The sequence below is a fragment of the Zeus faber genome (genome assembly GCF_960531495.2).
Source record: "Zeus faber genome assembly, chromosome: 19".
Taxonomy (NCBI): domain Eukaryota; kingdom Metazoa; phylum Chordata; class Actinopteri; order Zeiformes; family Zeidae; genus Zeus; species Zeus faber.
Window position 1 is genome coordinate 22,797,652 of NC_137206.1, and position 20,940 is coordinate 22,818,591.

The following is a 20,940-nucleotide window of genomic DNA, read 5'->3' on the forward strand; positions in this document are numbered from 1 at the left end:
CAAAAGAGGGGCATGCTAAAGTCATCCTTGAACAGAAATCAATGAGAAGGATGTCGGCGCGATGGGGCTGAGATAGGAGTCCGAGTCCGTGTCGCATTTAAAGGGACGGGCGTTTAAGCGCAGTCGGGCGACAGCACATGCTCTGCCGAGCGGTGACATCACACCTCGCTTGTTGCCATGGGCACCAACCTGCGCTGTCCTTAGATAAGTGCCGACCCTTTCTCTCTCTCTCTCTGGAGGTTACTGAACCGAGTGACAACTCTGTCACATGTCCGCACCGGAGGACTGATGTCCCTTCGTCCCCGAGCTCAACACCAGTCCCCAAGAATTCATGCAAGTATTGATTAGGGGCCTTTTTCCCCATATACTGTTAATCTATATTTTAAGGGTGTGCTATGTTGCCTCCGACTAAAAATATCAGACAAAGAGCACGGTAATTAAAGTTTAATTTGGAGCAGAGTGACAAGAAGAAGCATTAATGCAGGGGACAACAAATAGCGCTTTCTCAGATATTGGCACAGCAGAAATAGAGTCTTCAATTATTTACTGTGATGATGGGGCTGACAATGACTGTAATTAAATTAAATACTGTTTCAGCGGCGTACTGTATTTAAGAGATTATCTGCACAAGTGCCGCAGCCGTCACTGAGACGATTTACCTTGTTTATTTTTTGGTCTTGAGATGCCGCCTAATCACTCCTGCTTAATTAGTGAAGCTGTCCACGTAGTGAGCCGGCTTCATTATTATGATTGATAAAGTCCCATTGATCCTGTTAGAATGGTATTTTGTAACTTCTCTATCCCATTTGAACCATAAACCCTTTAATCCCACCCACTGTGACACACAGACAGGCCGGCACGCCCGACAGGAACATAAAGCCTTCCCCCTGTAAATGTTTTCATCAATTTGTGTTTCCAGGACCATTAAGAGGATTTTTGCTCATTGAATGCCACGGTTTTTGATTTGACTTTTTGTTTGCCTTGCTCAATCAAGAACGGCCGCAACGATTTTTCCAAAGGTAGACGGCGAATGTGACCTTGGGTTGAAAAACATTGGCAAGATCCAATCTATAGCACAACCACGGATTGAATTCAGATTGAGTCTGCCCTGGAAAGGGAAGTAGGGATCAGCTGATACCACCTTCTCACTACCGATTCTGAATACTAAATTATAAGAATCTGCCGATACAGAGTTTCCGTCCATTCATGACTTCAGGGAAAAGTATAAATTTAGACAGTTTGGGGTCTTTAGAACATATTTAGGGAAGACAATCCACTAATCTCCTTTAAAGACACCTCTATGTGTAAAAAACGGAAATCAAATCATTGATATCCAATGTTTGTATGTGGGATATTCTCTGATACTTTATTCTAACCTGGTATCAGTTGGGTTAGGGTAGGTTAGGGTTGGTTAGAGTTATGGAGGTACCCCAACCAACCAAACCTTTTCCTCTGTCCCCGACAGGTGGTGCCAGCAGAAGGGGCTCCTTCAACTAGGGGCAATAAAACAACAAATACTGGGAGGAAGGATGACAGGGAATGAGAAGGTCACCATAACCAAATAAACCCTTTCTGAATCCTCCACCATATATCCAAAAAGAGGTGTTTGCCCTACTAAGCACCCACTTTTCACCCTAACCCTATCCCCTACGTACTAAACCAGAGCCATAGCCTCTGAATTCTCCATCAAGTCTCCAAAAGAGGTGTTTGCCCTACTCAGTCCTAATGCTAGCACACCTCCTTGCACCCTAGTCCTAACCTACCTAACTCCAGCTCTAACTGAGCCCTTCTGGCACACCCAACCCTAACCTCTGAATCCTGCACCAGATGGGGTTTCCTCCATATAACATCGTAAGAACCCCCACTAAAATCATGCACAACAAACATTGTTTGACCGCCGATGGAAGTCGGTCCCCGGGCGCTGTATTGTGAGCTGCCCATCGCTCCTGGCCTGCCCCCCAGAGGAAGGACAAGCTTTGATGGGATAAATGCAGGAAAGACATTTCACGGCCTCCATCTGCATGTGTGTGTGTGTGTGTGTGTGTCGGCTGTAGCTGCACGTTATGCATGTGTCGTAGTGCGTTTGTGTGACAACAAAGACGAGCTAAGCTTGTCCTGTTTAACAATCCACAAAGAGTTGTTAGCTATACTGCACCCCCACACTAGTGTCCCTCTTTTCACCCTAACCCTAACCCTAACCCTAAGTCAATCCTGAGTGGAAAGTACGCCTTCCTCTTGTGCTTACCGATGTCGGCCATCTCTGGAACGTGGGCCATGTAGGGGTCCTTGGTGAAGCGCGGCTCGTTGTCGTTGATGTCGTGAATCTTGATGATGAACTCGGAATCGCCCTCCAGCGCCTCGTTGGTGAAGCGGTTGATGGCCTTGGCGCGGAGGATGTAGTAGGACTTCTCCTCGCGATCCAAGCGCTTGGTGGCGTGGATGTCCCCAGACTTCTCGTCGATCTTGAACAGGGTGCCGGCGCCTTCGCCCATCAGCACGTAGCGGATGCTGCCGTCGCCCCGGTCGCCGTCCGAGTGAAGCTGCCGAGAGCACAAGGGGGGGAGTCAAAGCTGTGATGGGTTGAATTAAATGCAAAGTGAAGCGTTTGACGAGGCTCGGGTGAGGGTCGCAAAGAAAAAAGCTCCAAAAGCTAGAACCATTGCCAAGCCAACGTGACTCAAAATAAGATTGTGCTCTATTTTTGATACTTGGTGACAATTAGATGTGAGGTCCGATTTTTTCAAACCACCCATTGAATATAATATAATATTCATTTATTTATTCATGATTTATTTGAAAGGGACGGATACGATATACAAAGCCAAACTGAAAACTGCTATCTGATGCAAGTATCACAGTGTTTATAGTGGATGACAAGAGACAAGAGATTAAAACAGAGAGGTAAGAAGAAGATAAACTGAGTACAGCAAGACACAATAGAGCACAAGGTAATAAAAAAAATAGAAAACCAAGTATAACAAGATACCATATAGAGCAAAAGTGCAGAAGCTGCAGAAAACGAGACATGAGCACAATTTTGTTTCTGAATTAACGCGGGTTTGGCAACTCTCTTAAAAGCGGTGAAGTTTGCAGCAGATTGCAATTTCCGGGACTTTGCTCCTGTCGCAGATATCTGTTACCGCAAATAACGCCACGGGCTCTTCAAAACCAGCGACATCATAATTATTGTAAAGGTGCCCATGAGGGAGCGCTCAGTACTTGTATGTGGCCCCAACAAACATGGTCTCGGTGCATCCGTTTACTTTAAAAGCGGGAAAAGATATTTGACCAACATTAAGTCAAAATCCTAGACGTCTCATGTTCATTGTGTCGACATCAAATTGATATCGTGCAGCAATAATCTCAAGGGCCTCAGGCGGGTGGAGAACATCACCTCCGCCATCGAGGCCCGGCAGAGGAGGTTATCCCCGCGGCAGATGGAGAAATTCGTGGTGCGTGCCGCGGAGAATGAGGGCCCCGTTCTACACGGCCATCATCGAGTACGTCCTCAGCTCATCTATCACCGTCTGGTCCGCTGCCTCCACTGCCGGGGACAGAGGCTGACTGCGGCAGATCATTCGGTCAGCCGACAAGGTCATCGGCTGCAACGCCTGCCGTCTCTCCTGGACCTGCGCTGCTCCGGGACCCGGGAGAGAGCAAGAAAGATCATCGCTGATCCTTCCCATTCCGGTCGCCACCTCTTCCAAAGGCTTCCGTCCGGCAAAAGGTTGCGGTCTATCAAGACCGAATCTGCCATGTGCCACCTGAACAGTTTCTTCCCCCGTGGCAGTGGGGCTCACAAGCAAGCGTCTTGCCTCTCACTGACTTAAACCCCGCTCTGTCACACACACACACACACACACACACACACACACACACACACACACACACACACACACACACACACACACACATCACACACACAATACACTGATGCTCCCGCACCACCAACAACTTCTACCTCCCCATGTGCAATGCAAATCTATACACATACACACATGTAAATCTGTATTTATATTAATTCCATTTATAGCGTCCATCCCTCATACCTATTTCATAGCCTCTAACCCTCTCATTGACTCAGCTTTTCACAGCCTACATAATTTACAGTTCTTTATAACCTAGTAAATATTTGTTAGATCATATTTTGTTTAATTCTTTGTTCAATATTTTGTTAATTATTTTGCTTATATTGTACTGTGTTGCTTTTTGTCTTGGTGAGGTTGTATACACCGACCTCACCAAGTCACTTCCCTTGCAAGTGCAAGTAAAAGAAGTCTGATTCTGAATGTCCGTCATTCTATCAAACGTGAAACGGTTTGTCGTTTTACTTAATATCGATCTGCTTCAACAAGGACAACACACTTTGAGCGTTTAATACATTCCATTTCTTGAGTACCGTTCCACGCAGGCTGTAGCCTCCCTTTCTCTCGCTCTCTTTCTTTCTCTTTCATTCTTTTTCTTTTGGTTTAACCGCGGAGCCACTGTGACATTTTTCCGGGGCAGTGAAGCAGAATGCCGGCGGGTTGGAATCTGTCACATAGCAGCCTGTGAGAGGGTGGAGGTCCTCCATCTGCCAGAACCCTGAAAAGAGTCTGTGGAGGTCCTGATAATGATCATTATTATTATTATTATTATTATTATTATTATTATTATTATTATTATTTTATTTATTATTATTTATTATTATCATCATGATTATTATTCGCAATCTCTCTCTCCTTCTCTCTCTCTCTCTCTCTCTCTCTCTCTCTCTCTCTCTCTCTGTGCTGCATGTTTTTTTGGGATATTTTTTTTCTTTCCCTGTATGAAGAGCAGCTTAGCGTACTCGGACATTTTAATTCCGCCGTCAAATCCCCCCCAACATATTTATCTCCCAAAACTCATCAAAAGCTTGCAGACTTGTCCCCCCCCGCCCGCCCCCCTACACCCCTTAAATAACCAAGGACATGGTAATAATTGCTGAGGAAAGTAAAGGGCGAAAGGAACACTTTGTTATTCTTCCTTCGTTCTTTTTTTTCTGCAAACGAGGATGAACGTCGTTCACATGCGAACTTTAACACAACAACTATAACGTGGTCGGGCACTTAACTCATGTTGCTGTGTGTGTGTGTGTGTGTGTGTGAGAGAGTGTACTTTACGACCATTTGGATTGTTTTTTCTCTCCGTCTGTCTTTCATCCATCCATCCGTGTCCTTGAAAAAAACCCATGAACCACAAAATACAATCAGTCACTCATTATCAGATAAAACCATCAGATGATGGTTATTTTTGAGTCGTTCGGTCATATTCAGTCGAGTCTTATTCAGTTATTTTTCGGCTCCTCTGAGTTGTTTCCTGGAAACTTCTACATTTTGGTGCATTTGGACTTGGCTGAACCCATGACACGAATCAAAACCAAACCACCAGAACCAAATCTCTCCGGATGAAGCTGAGTCGCATGTGCAGCGTGTGCTGCACGGCCTGGCTCTGCTGGTCGACAGATTGGTCTGTGTGTGTGTGTTTTGTGTGTGTGTGTGTGTGTGTGTGTGTGTGTGTGTGTGTGTGGTGGAGCAGGGGGGTGCATGGCATGGCATGGCGCCGTCCTCATCACATATTAAAAAGCTTTTCATCACAGGTGCTGGGGAGCTTTACTAATTCATGCCGTTGTAACGGTGCAGAGCCAGCAACATGCGGAACGAGCAGCTTTGTGGATTAGCATTAGCATTAGCATCCAGAAAACACTCTTTCATTCCAACGCTCCGACGCTCCCAATCCCAACCACAGTTGGGATTGTTATTCATTTATTTATTTTTGAATATTCATGAATATACTGTTGAATTTGATTATCTTTGGATTGGCTATTGTATTGATCCACTTGAATGCTGATAAAAATGATCCTCTGATCTTTACAAAAAAAAAAAAAGAAATCGTAAAAAACACACATTGAACTTTGATTTGTTTATAAATCCGCCTCCAGTGTCTGTGCCTCCAAACTGAGACCCACTGAGCTAAGCTGAAAACAATTCACTCCAATGTTATTATCTTTCTCCGGCTGTTGCCTCTGCCACCAATGATGATGATGATGATGATGCCCTTTTCCGCTATGATTCTCTCTCTCTCCCCCCCCCCCTCTCTCTCTCACTCTGTCTCTCTCTCTCTCTATGTCCCTCTCTCTCTCTCCCCTCTCTCTCTCTCTGACAGTGATCCCATCCACTTTATACCCACCGTCTCATCTTGCAGACACTGTGGCACGTGCACGACTCTGCGGAAACGCTTTTCAAGATGTCTTCCTTCGAAGGAGCCGTATCCCTCCAGGATATTTTTGAGGCGTCGCCCGGGTATCCATCCATGCCAGCCCCTGAGTCTGCCCCACAGCAGCCCATGATCGGATCGGTGGGGTAGGTGGGGGGCGGAGGAGTGGGTGGGGAGGGGTGGGATTTACTGCAACCCTTGCTACTCGAATTAAGTGAAAAGAAAAAAAACCTTCTCACCCGGAAATCAATCTGGCAGCACCGATGTGCATTCACAACGGTTCCTCCTCCTGATCAATTTTTATTGAAAATACAATTAAACTGTCACAGGGCGGTTGAGGGGGAGAGAGCAAAGCCACATGTGTATTCACGGCGGTCGCCAAGAGGCCGCAGAGCATCAATTCCTCCACTGGAATCCCCCCACTCCAAAAAAAAAAAAAAAAAAAAAATCAACAAAGGGTGTTTAGATGACGTCATAACCAGAGCGCCGATGGTCGGGCCTCGGAAAACCAAATTAAAACTGTAATCTGTTATGTCTTTGCCGCTAATTTGCATGGAGCGGCGTTTCCTCCTTAATTGCATAATCAATGACTTTCCATACGACGCGGTGCCATCGGCTCAATTAGCGTCTCCGAAAGCACGTTTTTTCCTCTTTTTTTTTTTTCCATCCCTCCTCTGTTTTGTCACGGGGGGAGGATATTTCGAGTTATTCCTCCTTCTTACTCCTTCCATCCTTAAGTGGGCTGCTGAGTGTGGTGGTGCTCGCCAGACAGCTGCGTGTGATAACTTAGAAGAGCGCCGTCTCTGTTTGTGAATTTAATCAGCTTGGAGTGCGGCGACTGGTGGATTTGTCCGCCTGTTTCAAATGTTTTTATTTATTTCTTTTTTTTCCTTTTTTTTTTTTTGTGCTCCACTCAGAGTTCAGACCCCAAAGCGGGCGGCTATTGGAAAGGGGCGCTCGGGGCATGAAGCCAGTTAGCCTTTAAGGCCTTGTGTCCCGGCCCCGCGGGGTCTGGCTTTCTTCTCCGGAGCCAGATGGTCGCCTCGCAGCGCTGACACAAATAGCCGATCGAACGTCCGTTGATGTGTAAACGCCGAGATGTGCAGTCAAAGCTCGGGAAGGTTAAACGTCGCCTTCGATGCGTGTTCGCTCTCCTCTCAATGTCGCCCGTTGTCTTTGTTTGTTTTTTTTGTTTTGTTGTTGTTTTCTTTTCAAGTCCATGCATAATTCGCCCGCATCTTATTTTTTAATTATAGGCACTTCCTGGTAGTTTCTGTTCAGATTGCTGTCGTCTCTACTTAGCCCTTATTTAAATATAGTCCCCACCTCAAATAATTTGTGATAGCAGGGAAAGAAGGAGAGAAAGATAGAAAGAAAGACATAAAGACAGACAGATAGAAGGACAGAAAGACGGAAAGATAGAAAGACGGAAAGGAAGACAGAAAGACAGAAAGAAAGACCGAAAGAAAAACAGAAAGATAGAAAGACAGAAAATGGAAAGAAAAACAGAGAGAAAGAAAGAGAGAAGGAAAGGATGGACGGAGGGCAGGAGGACAGACGGACAGAGAAAGAAAGAGAGGACAGATGAACGGACAGAAGTGGGTAAAGGAGTAATGAAGGACAGATGGATAGATGGAAGAAAAAAGTGAGACAGAAAGAAAAAACGATAGAAAAACAGAAAGACAGAGAGAAAGAAAGGAGGGATGGAATGAAGATAGACAGACAGACAAAGAAAGAAAGAAGGAAAGGACAGATGGACGGACAGAAGGAAGGACGGGTGGATGGACAGAAGAAAAAGTGAGACAAAAAGACAGGGAGAAAGAAAGGACGGAAGGAAGACAGACAGACGGACAATGAAAGGAAGAAAGGACAGATGGACAGACAGAAGGAAGAAAGGAGGGATGGATGGATGGAAGAAAGAAAGTGAGACAGAAAGACAGAAAGAAAGGACGGATGGACAGAAGGATGACAGACAGACAGACGGACAAAGAAAGAAAGAAAGGACAGATGGACAGACAGACAGACAGACAGACAGAAGGAAGGAAGGAGGGATGGATAGAAGAAAGAAAGTGAGAGACAGAAAGAAAGGGAGACACAATACATTACAATACAGTTTGACAGTAGCAAATGCAATTAAATGGACCGGCACGGCGGACACCTACGGGTCTTCCAAACGGTGGTGGAGGGATGGAGGTGGAGGGAGGATGAGTGGGTGGAGACAGAGAAGCAGATGGAGAAAGAGAAGGAGATGGAGGAGGTGATGGAGAAGGAGAAGGAGATGGAGACGGAAAAGCAAACAGGGAAGGAGATGGAGGAGGTGATGGAGGAGTTGATGGTGAAGGAGATGGAGACATCGCGGCGATTCGGGGCCTCATCTCAAACCATCCCCGCTCCCCAACGCTGTGCGACAGATGTTTCCCAGCGCGAGGTCCTCACACCTACTCCACTGATCACACACAAGGAGGAGGACATGATTTAACCCTTCTCCTGCCCCACCCCAGCCCACCCGCCCCAACTGCCCCGCCTCCACCATCCCACAGGTGGGGACTTATCGCCTCATCAACGCGCTGCCTCTAGGTTACCGCTGGAGACCGGGATGTTGCCATGACGCCACGACACTGCCAGCCCTGCAGCCATGTTGCCAATGTGAGCAGCTGGTGACACAGGGAGCGGGACAGAAACAAACACACACACACACACACACACACACATACGCATACACACATGCATGCACACACAGAACACTAACATAGACGTGAACGCACACCCATACACAAACACACACAGAACACAAACATAGACGTGTACGCACACACACACCCCTCCCCACACACACACGCACATGCATACACACACAGAACACAAACATACCCGTGTACACACACACACACACACACACACACACACACACACACACACACACACACACGGGCACACAAACACACGCATAAATGCACAGAACACAAACATAGATGTGTACATACACACAAACACACACACACACACACTTCCACACGCATAAATGCACAGAACACAAACATGGACGTGCACACACACACACACAGCACAAACATGTAAACAAATCCCCGGCCCACGCCACACAGTTAACATACACAAACATGTACACAGACACAAATTCACAAACACACACACCCGCCCCGCCCTGCCCTCTGCAGGTCTCAGCGCTGATTCAGAAGAAGCAAGTTGTGTATCTCTGGTGATTCACTTTTTGCTCTTTTTCCTCTGATTTCCAGCCCATTACTGCAGGGCATGGTCTGTGTTACCACTGTGTGTGTGTGTGTGTGTGTGTGTGTGTGTGTGTGTGTGTGTGTGTGTGTGTGTGTGTGTGTGTGTGTGTGTGTGTGTGTGTGTGTTTGTGTGTGTGTGTGTGTGTGTGTGTGCACGTGCGTGTATTTTAGGTTAATTCTCCAAATTGACAATTTGTTTTGGTGTAGAAGTGCATCAGAAACATGGGTCCTCGACTTACCTTACTTAGGTGTATGCACTTTATCTGTACAGTACTGTATGTGTGTACTGTACTGTATATGTATGAGTGTATGTGTGTGTACTGTATGTGCCTGTGGGTATACATGTGTGTGCGTATGTGTGTATGTATATTTGTGTGCATCTGTTTATACTATATGTGTGTGTTTGTGTATATGTATGTGTGTATATATGTGTGTGTTTATGTGTATGTTTGTATATGCATGTGTCTATAGCTTTGTGTGAATATGTGTTTCCATGTGTATACTGTATGTCTGTGTATTATATTGTGTGTGTGTGTGTGTGTCTTGAGGGAGAAAACATCGCCTTCCATCCTTTCTTGCTTGCTGCTTGGGGCCCCGAAATAAAACCGCTGGGGCCGATCAGGGGCCGTTAATACTTTATGAGATGTGATCGCACACACACACACACCCACACACTGCTCCACCGCAGGCCTCTAACCGCCAAGCGTTTTTTTGGGTTCGAAACACCAGAGAGAGAGAGGAAAAAAAAAACTGATATAAACAAACATCCTCGCTCCCTGGCGACAGGCTGCTAATGAGGGAACCACTTCCTGTCCTCCAGGAAGGAATAAAAGGAGGATGAAAATCTCCATCTCTATTTCCAGTTCTACTTCTTCTCCATCACCGCGCTGACGTCTTCCTGCTCTTTGTCAACGCCGCCGCTTCCGTGCGTAACAATGGCAGTTAGGCTTTTGTGGCGTCCGTCACTCTCAACTCATGGTTGGGGAAAAAAAAGAAGAGAAAGAAACAGGAAAAGAAAGAACAGAAAAGGAAACAAGGGGCGAGAGAGCGACGGTGGAGGGAGAGACGGGATGTGTGCTGTAATTCAACTGAAGTTTCACCACTCCATCCTTCCTGCGAGTCAGGAGTGGCTCCCTTGCTTATAATAACCTGTGTGTGTGTGTGTGTGTGTGTGTGTGTCTGTGTGTGTGTGTGTGTGTGTGTGTGTGTGTGTGTGTGTGTCTGTGTTTTTTTGTGTCTCTGTGTTCTCATTTTCTGATTCATTCGTTTTCGTTTTTTTTCTCCTTCCCCGGAACAAGAAACCGTTATTGTTCGACGCCGTGCTCTCACTTCGGCTCGGTGTCGCTCGCCGGCAACAAAAGCCCTTCCTAGCACGTCTCACTCTTTTGTTTTAGCTGTGTGTGTGTGTGTGTGTGTGTGTGTGTGTGTGTGTGTGTGTGTGTTACTGTTCAGACCCGGTGCATTGTGAGCAAAATGGCCGCCACCTGAGGACTGCGATTGCAGATGGCGGTTTCTTTTTTGGCGCCATGTGTTTTCCTCAAATGCCATTCATCCTCTCCCCCTTCAGGGCTCCCTTCATCAGTTGCACTTTGTCGAGCGATTAACGAACAGTAATTGCAATCAGACGAGATCCGCGCTCTGCCCCCATCCGTTGTGACGACTAGTGGCCAGTCAGCTCGCTAGCTAGTCGGGGAGCTGGGTGGCGGACGCAGCTGCACACTCTCCTGAGGATCCATGATTACATAGCGTCTGGAGGAGGAGAGGCTCTCTCGGGAGGTGGGCGGGGTGTGGCCTGGCACCCCAAAGCGCTAACGCCAATGCTGAGTTTGCGCCGCACGGCCCGATACCCCATTCCATTCCTCTTCCTCTCCCGATCCCGACAAAAAAGGAGCGCTCTGATCGTACCGCGCTGACCTTTGATCTCCTTCCCCCCTCTCTCTCTCTCTCGCTCTCTTTTTTTGTCTTTCTCTTCTCTTGTATTCACTCTCCTGCTGGCCTCGCAGCCAGCATTGTAATCCTGTCAGACGGAGGCGGCGGTGGCGCCGTGGCTGGGGGGCTGAAAGTCAAGCCTCGCTCGAGGAGGACGTATGTTGTGGAATCTCATTTGCTCGTGCGGGTTTCATCCCCGTCCGTTCAAAACCGCCCCGCCCAAAACCCTCCTTTCTTTCCGTTCTTTCCCCCCCGGCTCGGACTCCCTGACCTTGCCGGGTCGCCGCTTCGTCTCAGTCAGCTCAATCACAGTCAGGGGGTTCGGACGCTGCGGGGCCGGAGAGACCGGATGTCGCCACTTCCAACGAACCGGCCGACTCCGTCACAGGCCGCCCGATGTCATCCGGCTCGACGCGGCGCTTTTTTTATTATGTCCAACCGATAATACCCCTGCCCCCATGTCAGGAAAGTCGTGTTTTCCCGGTGGGCATCGCAGCAAACCCTGTTCAGGACGGGAAGCCTTGACGAGAGCGGAGTGGACGCGGTCCAAGGGGCCGTCGTATCTGACAGCTAGTGTTAAATGCATGCCGCAGTAGACGCTTAATCCTGCCCCAGGAAGGAGGAAGGCAGGGAGGGAGGGATGGAAGCATGGGTGGCGGGGATGACTCTAATAATTTAGTGAGTACATAGTAATAATTTATACCTCTACCCAGGGATGTGCACTGGAGTAACTGTTTTGATGACTTGCAATTGGACAGAAAATAAAGGACTTGAGACTCGACTTGGAAGTTAAAGACGTTGTGACTTGACTTGACTTGAGACATGATGACTCCAATGACTTGTTCGTGTTCTTCTGATGTTTCCAGTTTAATTCTTGATGGGGATGCACAGATCGATCTGCCGGAGACCGGAATCCGGTTTCAGCTTGATCGGTCATGACCGGTGACCAGCTGATCAGTGTCAGATATATCAGATTTTGTGCCGGCCAAATTACAGTACGATACTGTGCTCATGTACTCGTTAAAATGCTCCGATACTCAAACCCGATACCAACGTAATGTAACGTAGTTGAAGTTGACGCGAAAGAGAGCGAAAAGAAAGAAAGTGTTTGGAAGTACTTCAAGCTAAATGAAGAAGATTAGATTAATTATTTATCGATCTGATATAATAATTTATTCCACCTTGACAATATTCCAAAATTGTGCAGACTCTGTATCTACCACTGTCACTGCAGCAGAGCGTCTGCTCCGATTGTTCGTACCCATAGTGCACGTCGTGCTCCACTCGTGATGAAAGGTTTGACTCTTTTTGAGACTCGGTTCTTGAGGAGTCACTCAGTAAAACAAGTCGTTCAATTTGGTTCAGTTGGTTTAATACAGTGTGAAGGGAGGAGGACTTCCAGTGAAGAGAGTGAGAGTCAGCCATTCATTCTTTTTTTTGCAGTGATTGCTTTTGGAATGGTACCATAGTACGTTATAAATATAAAGGTATATTTGCACTTAAAGTGAAATAGACTTTGATTGAAGTGGACATTTCCATGTTAGTTATATGTTGTGTCCTCCTAAAAACTCAGGGAGAGTTACAGGTTGCATTTTACTTGGTGACAGTTCCATATTCTATTTTACCACAACTCAGTGACCGTTCCATGTTGTATTTCATTTTATTGGAACTCAGGGACATTCTCATGTTCTATTATTGTTCCATAGTGTTCCATAGTAATGAACAATAATAAACACACCATGTCTGTATGTGCAGCTGTCCAATCACTTGAGCATGATCACATCATGTGATGTGTTTGTCATTGACGCACAGCAGATGTACCCAATGAGACCAAATGATAAGAACGTTTAATTTCCCCGATCGGGGATATCAACCCAAAATGATCGGACGGCAATGTAAAATATATTTATTAGTCAATGTTTTATTATGAACATAACATTGAATGAAAATCAGAATCGGCCAAGAAAATTGAAATCGGTGCATCTCAAACTCTTACCTGTTCAGTGTCAGTGTGACGTGACCCGGTATGCTAGCGTACACTGGGAATGGAGTCAGGATTGGCAAGGGTGGCTGCAGGATTTTTAAAATGAGGTGGCACAGGGGGGGCCCAGAACCAGTCAGGGGGGGCCTGACTGGTTCTGGCGCTTTTTATTTGAGCTGGTCCGCTGCAGAGCTGGTTTCACAAGGGACAATTCTCCAAAGAAAAGTTCAAATTGAAGATAAATTAAAACAATTCTTCATAAAAAGTTCAAATGAAAGATACAAAACAACAGTTAAAACAATTCACCTAACCTACTAACATAACAGGACTCGACTTGACATAACCTGTGACATGACTTGACAATCTGTAACTCGACTTGACTTGAAATGACCTGTGACTCGAATTGACTTGAAATAACCTGTGACTGGACTTGACAAACTGTAACTCGACTTGACATAACCTGTGACTTGACTCGACTTGAAATGACTTGTGACTCGAATTGACTTGAAAAATCTGTGACTGGACTTGACTTGACATAACCTGTGACTGGACTTGACATAAACTGTAACTCGACTTGACTTAACCTGTGACTCGACTTGACTTGAAATGGCCTGTGACTCGAATTGACTTGAAATAACCTGTGACTGGACTTGACATAAACTGTAACTCGACTTTTTACATTTACATTACGCAGACGCTTTTATCCAAAGCGACTTACAATTGTTCAAAGACTGACGGACGCAGCCATCAGGAGCAATTAGGGGTTAAGTGTCTTGCTCAAGGACACTACAGCATGCTAGCAGGAGGAGCCTGGGATCCAACCAGCAACCTTTGGATCACTAGACCACCAGCTCTACCTCCTGAGCTACCATCCCCAATACTTGACATAACCTGTGACTCAACTCGACTTGACATAACCTGTGACTCGACTTGACTTGACATAATCTGTGACTTGACTTGGCTTGACATAAACTGCGACTCGACTCGACTTGACATAACGTGTGACTCAACTCGACTTGACATAACCTGTGACTCGACTTGACTTGACCTGTGACTCAACTCAACTTGACATAACCTGTGACTCGACATGACTTGACATAACCTGTGACTCGACTTGACTTGACCTGTGACTCGACTTGACTTGACCTGTGACTCGACTTGACTTGGCATGACCTGTGACTCAACTTGACATAACCTGTGCCTTGACATAACCTGTGACTCAAGTTGACATAATCTGTGACTTGACATAACCTGTGAATTGACTTGACATAATCTCTAACTCGACTTGACTTGAAATGCCCTGACTCGAATTGACTTGAAATAACATGGGCCTCGACTTGACATAACCTGTGACTCGACTAGACAAGACCTGTGACTCGACTTGACTTGACATAACCTGTGACTCGACTTGACTTGACATAACCTGTGACTCGACTTGACTTGACATAACCTGTGACTCGACTTGACTTGACATGACCTGTGACTCGACTTGACTTGGTATAATCTGTGACTCGACTTGACAGGACCTGTGACTCGACTTGACTTGACTTGACATAACCTGTGACTCGACTTGACTTGACTTGACATAACCTGTGACTCGACTTGACTTGACATAATCTGTGACTCGACTTGACTTGACATGACCTGTGACTCGACTTGACTTGGTATAATCTGTGACTCGACCTGAATTAACATAACCTGTGACTCGACTTGGAATGACCTGTGACTCGACTTGACTTGACATAACCTGTGACTCAACTTGACATAACCTGTGACTTGACATAACCTGTGAATTGACTTGACATAATTTCTAACTCGACTTGACTTGAAATGACCTGTGACTCGAATTGACTTGAAATAACATGGGACTCGACTTGACATAACCTGTGACTCGACTTGACAGGACCTGTGACTCGACTTGACTTGACATAACCTGTGACTCAACTTGACAAGACCTGTGACTCGACTTGACTTGACATAGCCTGTGACTCGACTTGACTTGACATAGCCTGTGACTCGACTTGACTTGACATAGCCTGTGACTCAACTTGACAAGACCTGTGACTCGACTTGACTTGACATAATCTGTGACTCGACTTGACTTGACATGACCTGACTCGAATTGACTTGATATAAGCTGTGACTCGACTTGACTTGACATAACTTATGACTCGACGTGATCTGTGACTCAACTTGACTTAACATAACCTGTGACTCGACTCGACTTGATATAAACTGTGACTCAACTTGACTTGACATAAGCTGTGACTCAACTTGACTTGGAATGACCTGTGCACTCGACTTGACTTGCCATGACCTGTGACTCGACTCGACTTGACATAACCTGTGACTCACTCGACTTGACTTGACATAACCTGTGACTCGACTTGACTTGACATAATCTGTAACTCAACTTGATTTGAAATGATCTGTGACTCAAATTGACTTGACCTGACTTGACTTGACATAAACTGTGACTCGACTTGACATGACCTGTGACTTAACTTGACATAACCTGTGACTCGACTTGACTTGACATAATCTGTGACTCAACTTGACTCGACATAACCTATGACTCGACTTGACTTGGCTTGCCCACGGAAAATAAGACTTTGGACTTGCTTGAGACTTTGACAAAATAAATTGAGACTTACTTGTGATTTGGATTAGAGGGACTTGGTCACATGTCTGCCTTTACCAGTCATTTTTGTTTTGCATAGAATCCCACTTTGTATATTCTGTATATATATATATATATACTGTGTATATATATATATATATATATATATATATATATATATATATATATATATATATTATTATTATTTTTTTTTAATATATTTATTATATGTTCTGTATTCAGATTTTTTTTATATTTTATTTTGATTAAATTTTTTTTTCTGACTTTTTCAGCTTTTTGGGTTGGTTTGCACAGAAACTCACCAATCCTCACCACAACAAATTCCTTGTGAAGTAAACAGATTGTGACTCTGGTTCTGATGGGGGGTGAGGATGGGGAGGGGGTTGAAATCACAGCAGAGATCTGAGCTTATGAATATGTAGCAGCAACGTAGTAAATAATGAAGCATATTTAAATAAACGAAAATAGACACTTTTGAAATGTTTGCATGAAAGAGAGGAAGGAAAAAGAAATCTTGAAGTGCGCGGTATTGTCTTCTGAAAGGAGCTGTTATCTCCAAAGAATAGCAAAACAACGCAAAAAGCCCTCCCTGCAGAATAAACAAACAATAGAATTCCAGAGAGAGAGAGAGAGAGAGAGAGAGAGACTGCATGAGGAGGGTAGAGAGAGAGAGAGAGAGAGAGAGAGAGAAACGGAGGGGATGGCGACAGGGTAGTCTGAATTCTCCAAAAAGACGTAAAGAGTTTCACAGTGAGACTTGGTGAGTGACATGGAGATGGGGCGAAAGAGAGAGCGTGTGAGTGACAGACAGATGTAGAGAAAATGGGGGATACGGTAGAGGGAGGGTGGGCTGTGATCTGACCCAGAATCACCCACAACATCACTTGCTAAACCCTAAAGGCTAACGACAGCATAAGTATAGTATAGTTTAGTATGGTATAATATAGTATAGCATAGTATGGTATAGTCGAGTACAGTATATTATAGTATAGTATAGTACAGTACTGTATAGTATGGTACAGTACAGTATATTATAGTACAGTACAGTATAGTACAGTACAGTACAGTATAGTACAGTACAGTCCAGTATGGTATGGTATAGTACAGTGCAGTATTGTATGGTATAGTATAGTACCTTATAGTATGCCATGGTATAGTACAGTGCAGTATTGTATGGTATAGTATAGTATAGTATGGTATGGTATAGTACAGTGCAGTATTGTATGGTATAGTATAGTACCTTATAGTATGGCATGGTATAGTACAGTATAGTATGGTATGGTATAGTACCTTATAGTATAGTACTGTATAGTATCATACAGTGTAGTATGGTATAGTACAGCGCAGTATTGTATGGTATAGTGTAGTACCTTATAGTATAATACTGTATCGTACAGTATGGTATGGTTTAGAACAGTGCAGTGTAGTATAGTATACTACTTAATAGTATAGTATGGCATGGTATAGTACAGAATAGTATAGTATGGGATACAGAAGTGCAGTCTCTACCAGTGTTTCCCAACATCCGTTTCAAAGCAACACCTTTTACTATTAAATAATCTCACGGCTGCACCACTGTCCTGTTAAGCACTAAAAACCTCACAAACCCGCACAACTGTGCTTGTTATTATTAATATTATTATGGCCAACTCATAGTTAGTGATGAAAGATGGGAAAAGGATTTGCTCATACCTTACAAATATTTTGTATGACTCACGAGTTGGGAGTCACTGCCGCAAAAGAGTGGACGAGCGAGTTGAATTAATTTCTAAGTACTTAACGAAAGCAACAAAGGTCAAGGAATTTGGCATTGTTCATGTTGAATGTGATTAATTTACATTTTGCATTCCACCAAATATTTTGACAGTGTTAAATGATTCTTGTGAGAATTCCATCCACAATTCAGAGCCAAAGCGACTCTTCTGATTGGGCTCGTTCATTGTTCAGGAAGTCCTCCCTCGCTTACTCTGCGTTCGGCCAACTGAATCAAACGGATGAAGCTGCTGCTGAATTGATAAATTATTAAAGCCTTGCAATTTTGACCTTGCAACACAAGAACTACCGTAAGTGAAATTTGAAAACATTTCGCGGCATAGCGGTAATAGTAATAATAGGAGGATACATTACCTTTCCCACATACTGCATGTCAGTGCCCGTGTACTCCTCCAGCAAGAAGAACTGGTTCCACATCCAGCCCCGCTTGGAGCGCCGCAGCGGCAGCCCGTTGGCGTCCTGTCCGCTCAGGCCCGACGATATGGCCCCGGGCCCCCGTCTGCCCCCTCCCGTAGTCCTTCTCGGGGCCCTGAGCCTGTCCCCCGAGATGACGAGGTGGGCTGCAGCCCACAGCACCAAAAACAGCCACACCTTCCCTCCGGCCATGGCACCACCCCGCGGCACCGGCGGCCTGCCTCCTTGCCCGCCTGCCTCAGCAGCCTCCTCTAAAAGTCTTCTACTCAGGCCTGGGTTTTTCGGGTCCAGTGATGAGGGATCAGAGAGCAAGTACGGTCCTCATGGTGTGAACTGCCAACAAGGTTAGTGCTCCTCAGTCTCCGATTGGCACCTGGAGGACAACACAGATACAGAAATACACATTAATGCCATAAAATACACACCGTCAGGCTACTGGAGACTAGTGATGAAAAGGTCTGCTCTTTTCTGAGATCTGGTTCTGGATGAACGACTGTGAAAAGTGTCGTTCAGTTTTCCGACTCTTCGTTCTTTTGGTTCAGTTGGTGTAATAAAAACTCACTCACCACCATATGCTAACATTTAGCCTAAAAGTACATAAAATACACGACACCACAGTTAAAAACAAAAATTCAAAAACACCTTTCAAGTTACGAGTGAAATACATTACCATTGTACCCAGTAATTACTGAAAATAATCACTATCTAATTAAGAGACATCTGTGACCAGACTGTAGTGACAAAAAGTCACAACGTAACCACGACAACGGAACGTAAACACGGTACTATACAACGTGTGGTTAAAATACTATTCTGTGACTGTTCACAATACACACACATCTACACACTGATGGAAGGTGATGGAGTGCAAACATGAATGGATTCAGTGATTTTTCCTGACTTTGAGCTTTGATCGACAGCTCCAGTGTTTGTTGAACCGATAAATATCAGATTAGGGAATTTTTTATTATTATTTTTTTTAAACACTGAATCTACGGTCTGGGAAGCACGCCTCGCATGCCTCCCGCGTTGCTGCTTTATCTGCATTTAAGCACAAAATCAACACCTAATGGAGTGCAGGGGGCTCCCTCTCCTGATCTCCCTCTCTCTATCTCCCAAAACGATCGGCCTAGACACACTTTGTTATCGAAAAGCAGCCGCCTGCCAATGGAGACCCCGGGCCATGTCAACCCCAGTTTATTACCTTTGAGATCAATGTAAAGATACACAGCCCAAATGGCTGTTTGCAAACCACACAGGCCGTCCCTCCGATGTGGGCGAAAGCTGCTCTCTCCATCATTTGTCCCAGCCTCTTCTCCTCCATCTCCATCTCTCTCTCCCTCCCCCTTGCTTCTCCCTGTGGAGTGTGGAGTGGACAGACTGAGCTTGTGATGAAAAGTTTGGCTCTTTTATTTATTTTTTCCCTTTTTTTTTTTTTGTTCACTGAGTTTACTCGGTTCTCGATGAGCCCAACTTTTCGTAAACATCTCGGCGAAAGGATTGGTTCAATCATGAACGAGAGTCAGAAGATGCGCCAGAAGGGCAAAATGCCTCTCTGAGCATGGCAGCGGGAGAGTGGAATAGATTTCCAGTCGAGATAAAATCAAGTCAGCCCTGTCATAGGTTTAAACACGCACGTGGAAAATGGTTATTTGACCTAAATGAGAGCATAAATTAGAAATGTATGTGCGTGTATGTAGGTGTGTGTGTGTATGTACAGAATGTATGTAGTTATGAACGCTCCACGGACAAGTTGGATGCACCTAATGAAGTGGCCACACGCAAAGATTTGGAGTGGGTGCTCTGTTTGGTTTGCGAGGGTGCCTGGTGAGGTGGTCACTATGTGTACAGTATATATACACAATATACAGTATATATGTATGTATGTATATATATGGATTGAATAGGTAGGAATGTGTGTAGGTATGTATGTAATGCATGTATGTACAGTCTGTTGATGTATATATGTATAGATAGATAGATAGATAGATATTTTCTTTTGCCTTGCTTTGTTGTTTAATATGTATGTACTGTATTGGTTTTTTTGTAGCCTATGTCAAGGTACCTTAGTCGTCTGTGACTTGTCATGCTATCTTTGTCTTCCTGGAAAGGGGACCACAATGGAAATAAGTTGTCCTTCAACTTTTTGTGTTATTCTCGACTTTTTCAATTAATTTTGTGCTATTTGTATTTTTGATATGTCAAATAAATCAAAAATATATTTGGTTCCCCTCCGAGTTGCGAATGGAATTCTCCCAGGAACCAATTAAATCTGTCAAAACGCTTCCTTTTGGTGGAACACAATAAACATTCACTATGACTCATGCCAAATGACTTGACCTTGTTTTCACGTTAATTCAAACCTCGGGAACTCTCAGTTCGCGACTTGAAGATTCACTCCCTTCCGCTTTCTCTCTCTCTCTCTGTCGCCCACTCCCTGAATCCAAACTTTGTGGGGCATTTGGAGGGATTTTGTCGGGTGCGATGCTGGACTGCTTTCCCTTCGCGAATCGAGATGAATGAACCGGAGGCCTTTTGAGTCTGGCTGCAGTTACCGAGCCGCGAAGGAAACAAACGTCTCTTTCGCCGGAGCGGCGCCCAACTCCTGAGCCATTGAGAAGATTTGTTTTTCTACAAACAAATCGTTGCTACGGACAAATCGCTCCCTGCAAATGAATCGTTCGCGGGGAACAAATCGCTCGATATGAACAAATATTTTG

General features: G+C 45.0%; 1 protein-coding gene across 1 annotated transcript in view; it reads right to left on the bottom strand.

The window, feature by feature from the left end:
* The window catches only part of LOC307245164 (cadherin-6-like), a 75,509-nt gene that overhangs the window by 24,406 nt on the left and 30,163 nt on the right, over positions 1 to 20,940 (bottom strand). Inside the window, exons 2-3 of the mRNA XM_080020598.1 lie at positions 18,161 to 18,593; positions 2,246 to 2,540 (exon numbers count right to left, since the gene is read on the bottom strand). Coding sequence (XP_079876724.1) covers positions 2,246 to 2,540; positions 18,161 to 18,412 — 547 coding nt within the window. The 5' untranslated portion in view covers positions 18,413 to 18,593. The remainder of the gene's footprint in view (positions 1 to 2,245; positions 2,541 to 18,160; positions 18,594 to 20,940) is intronic.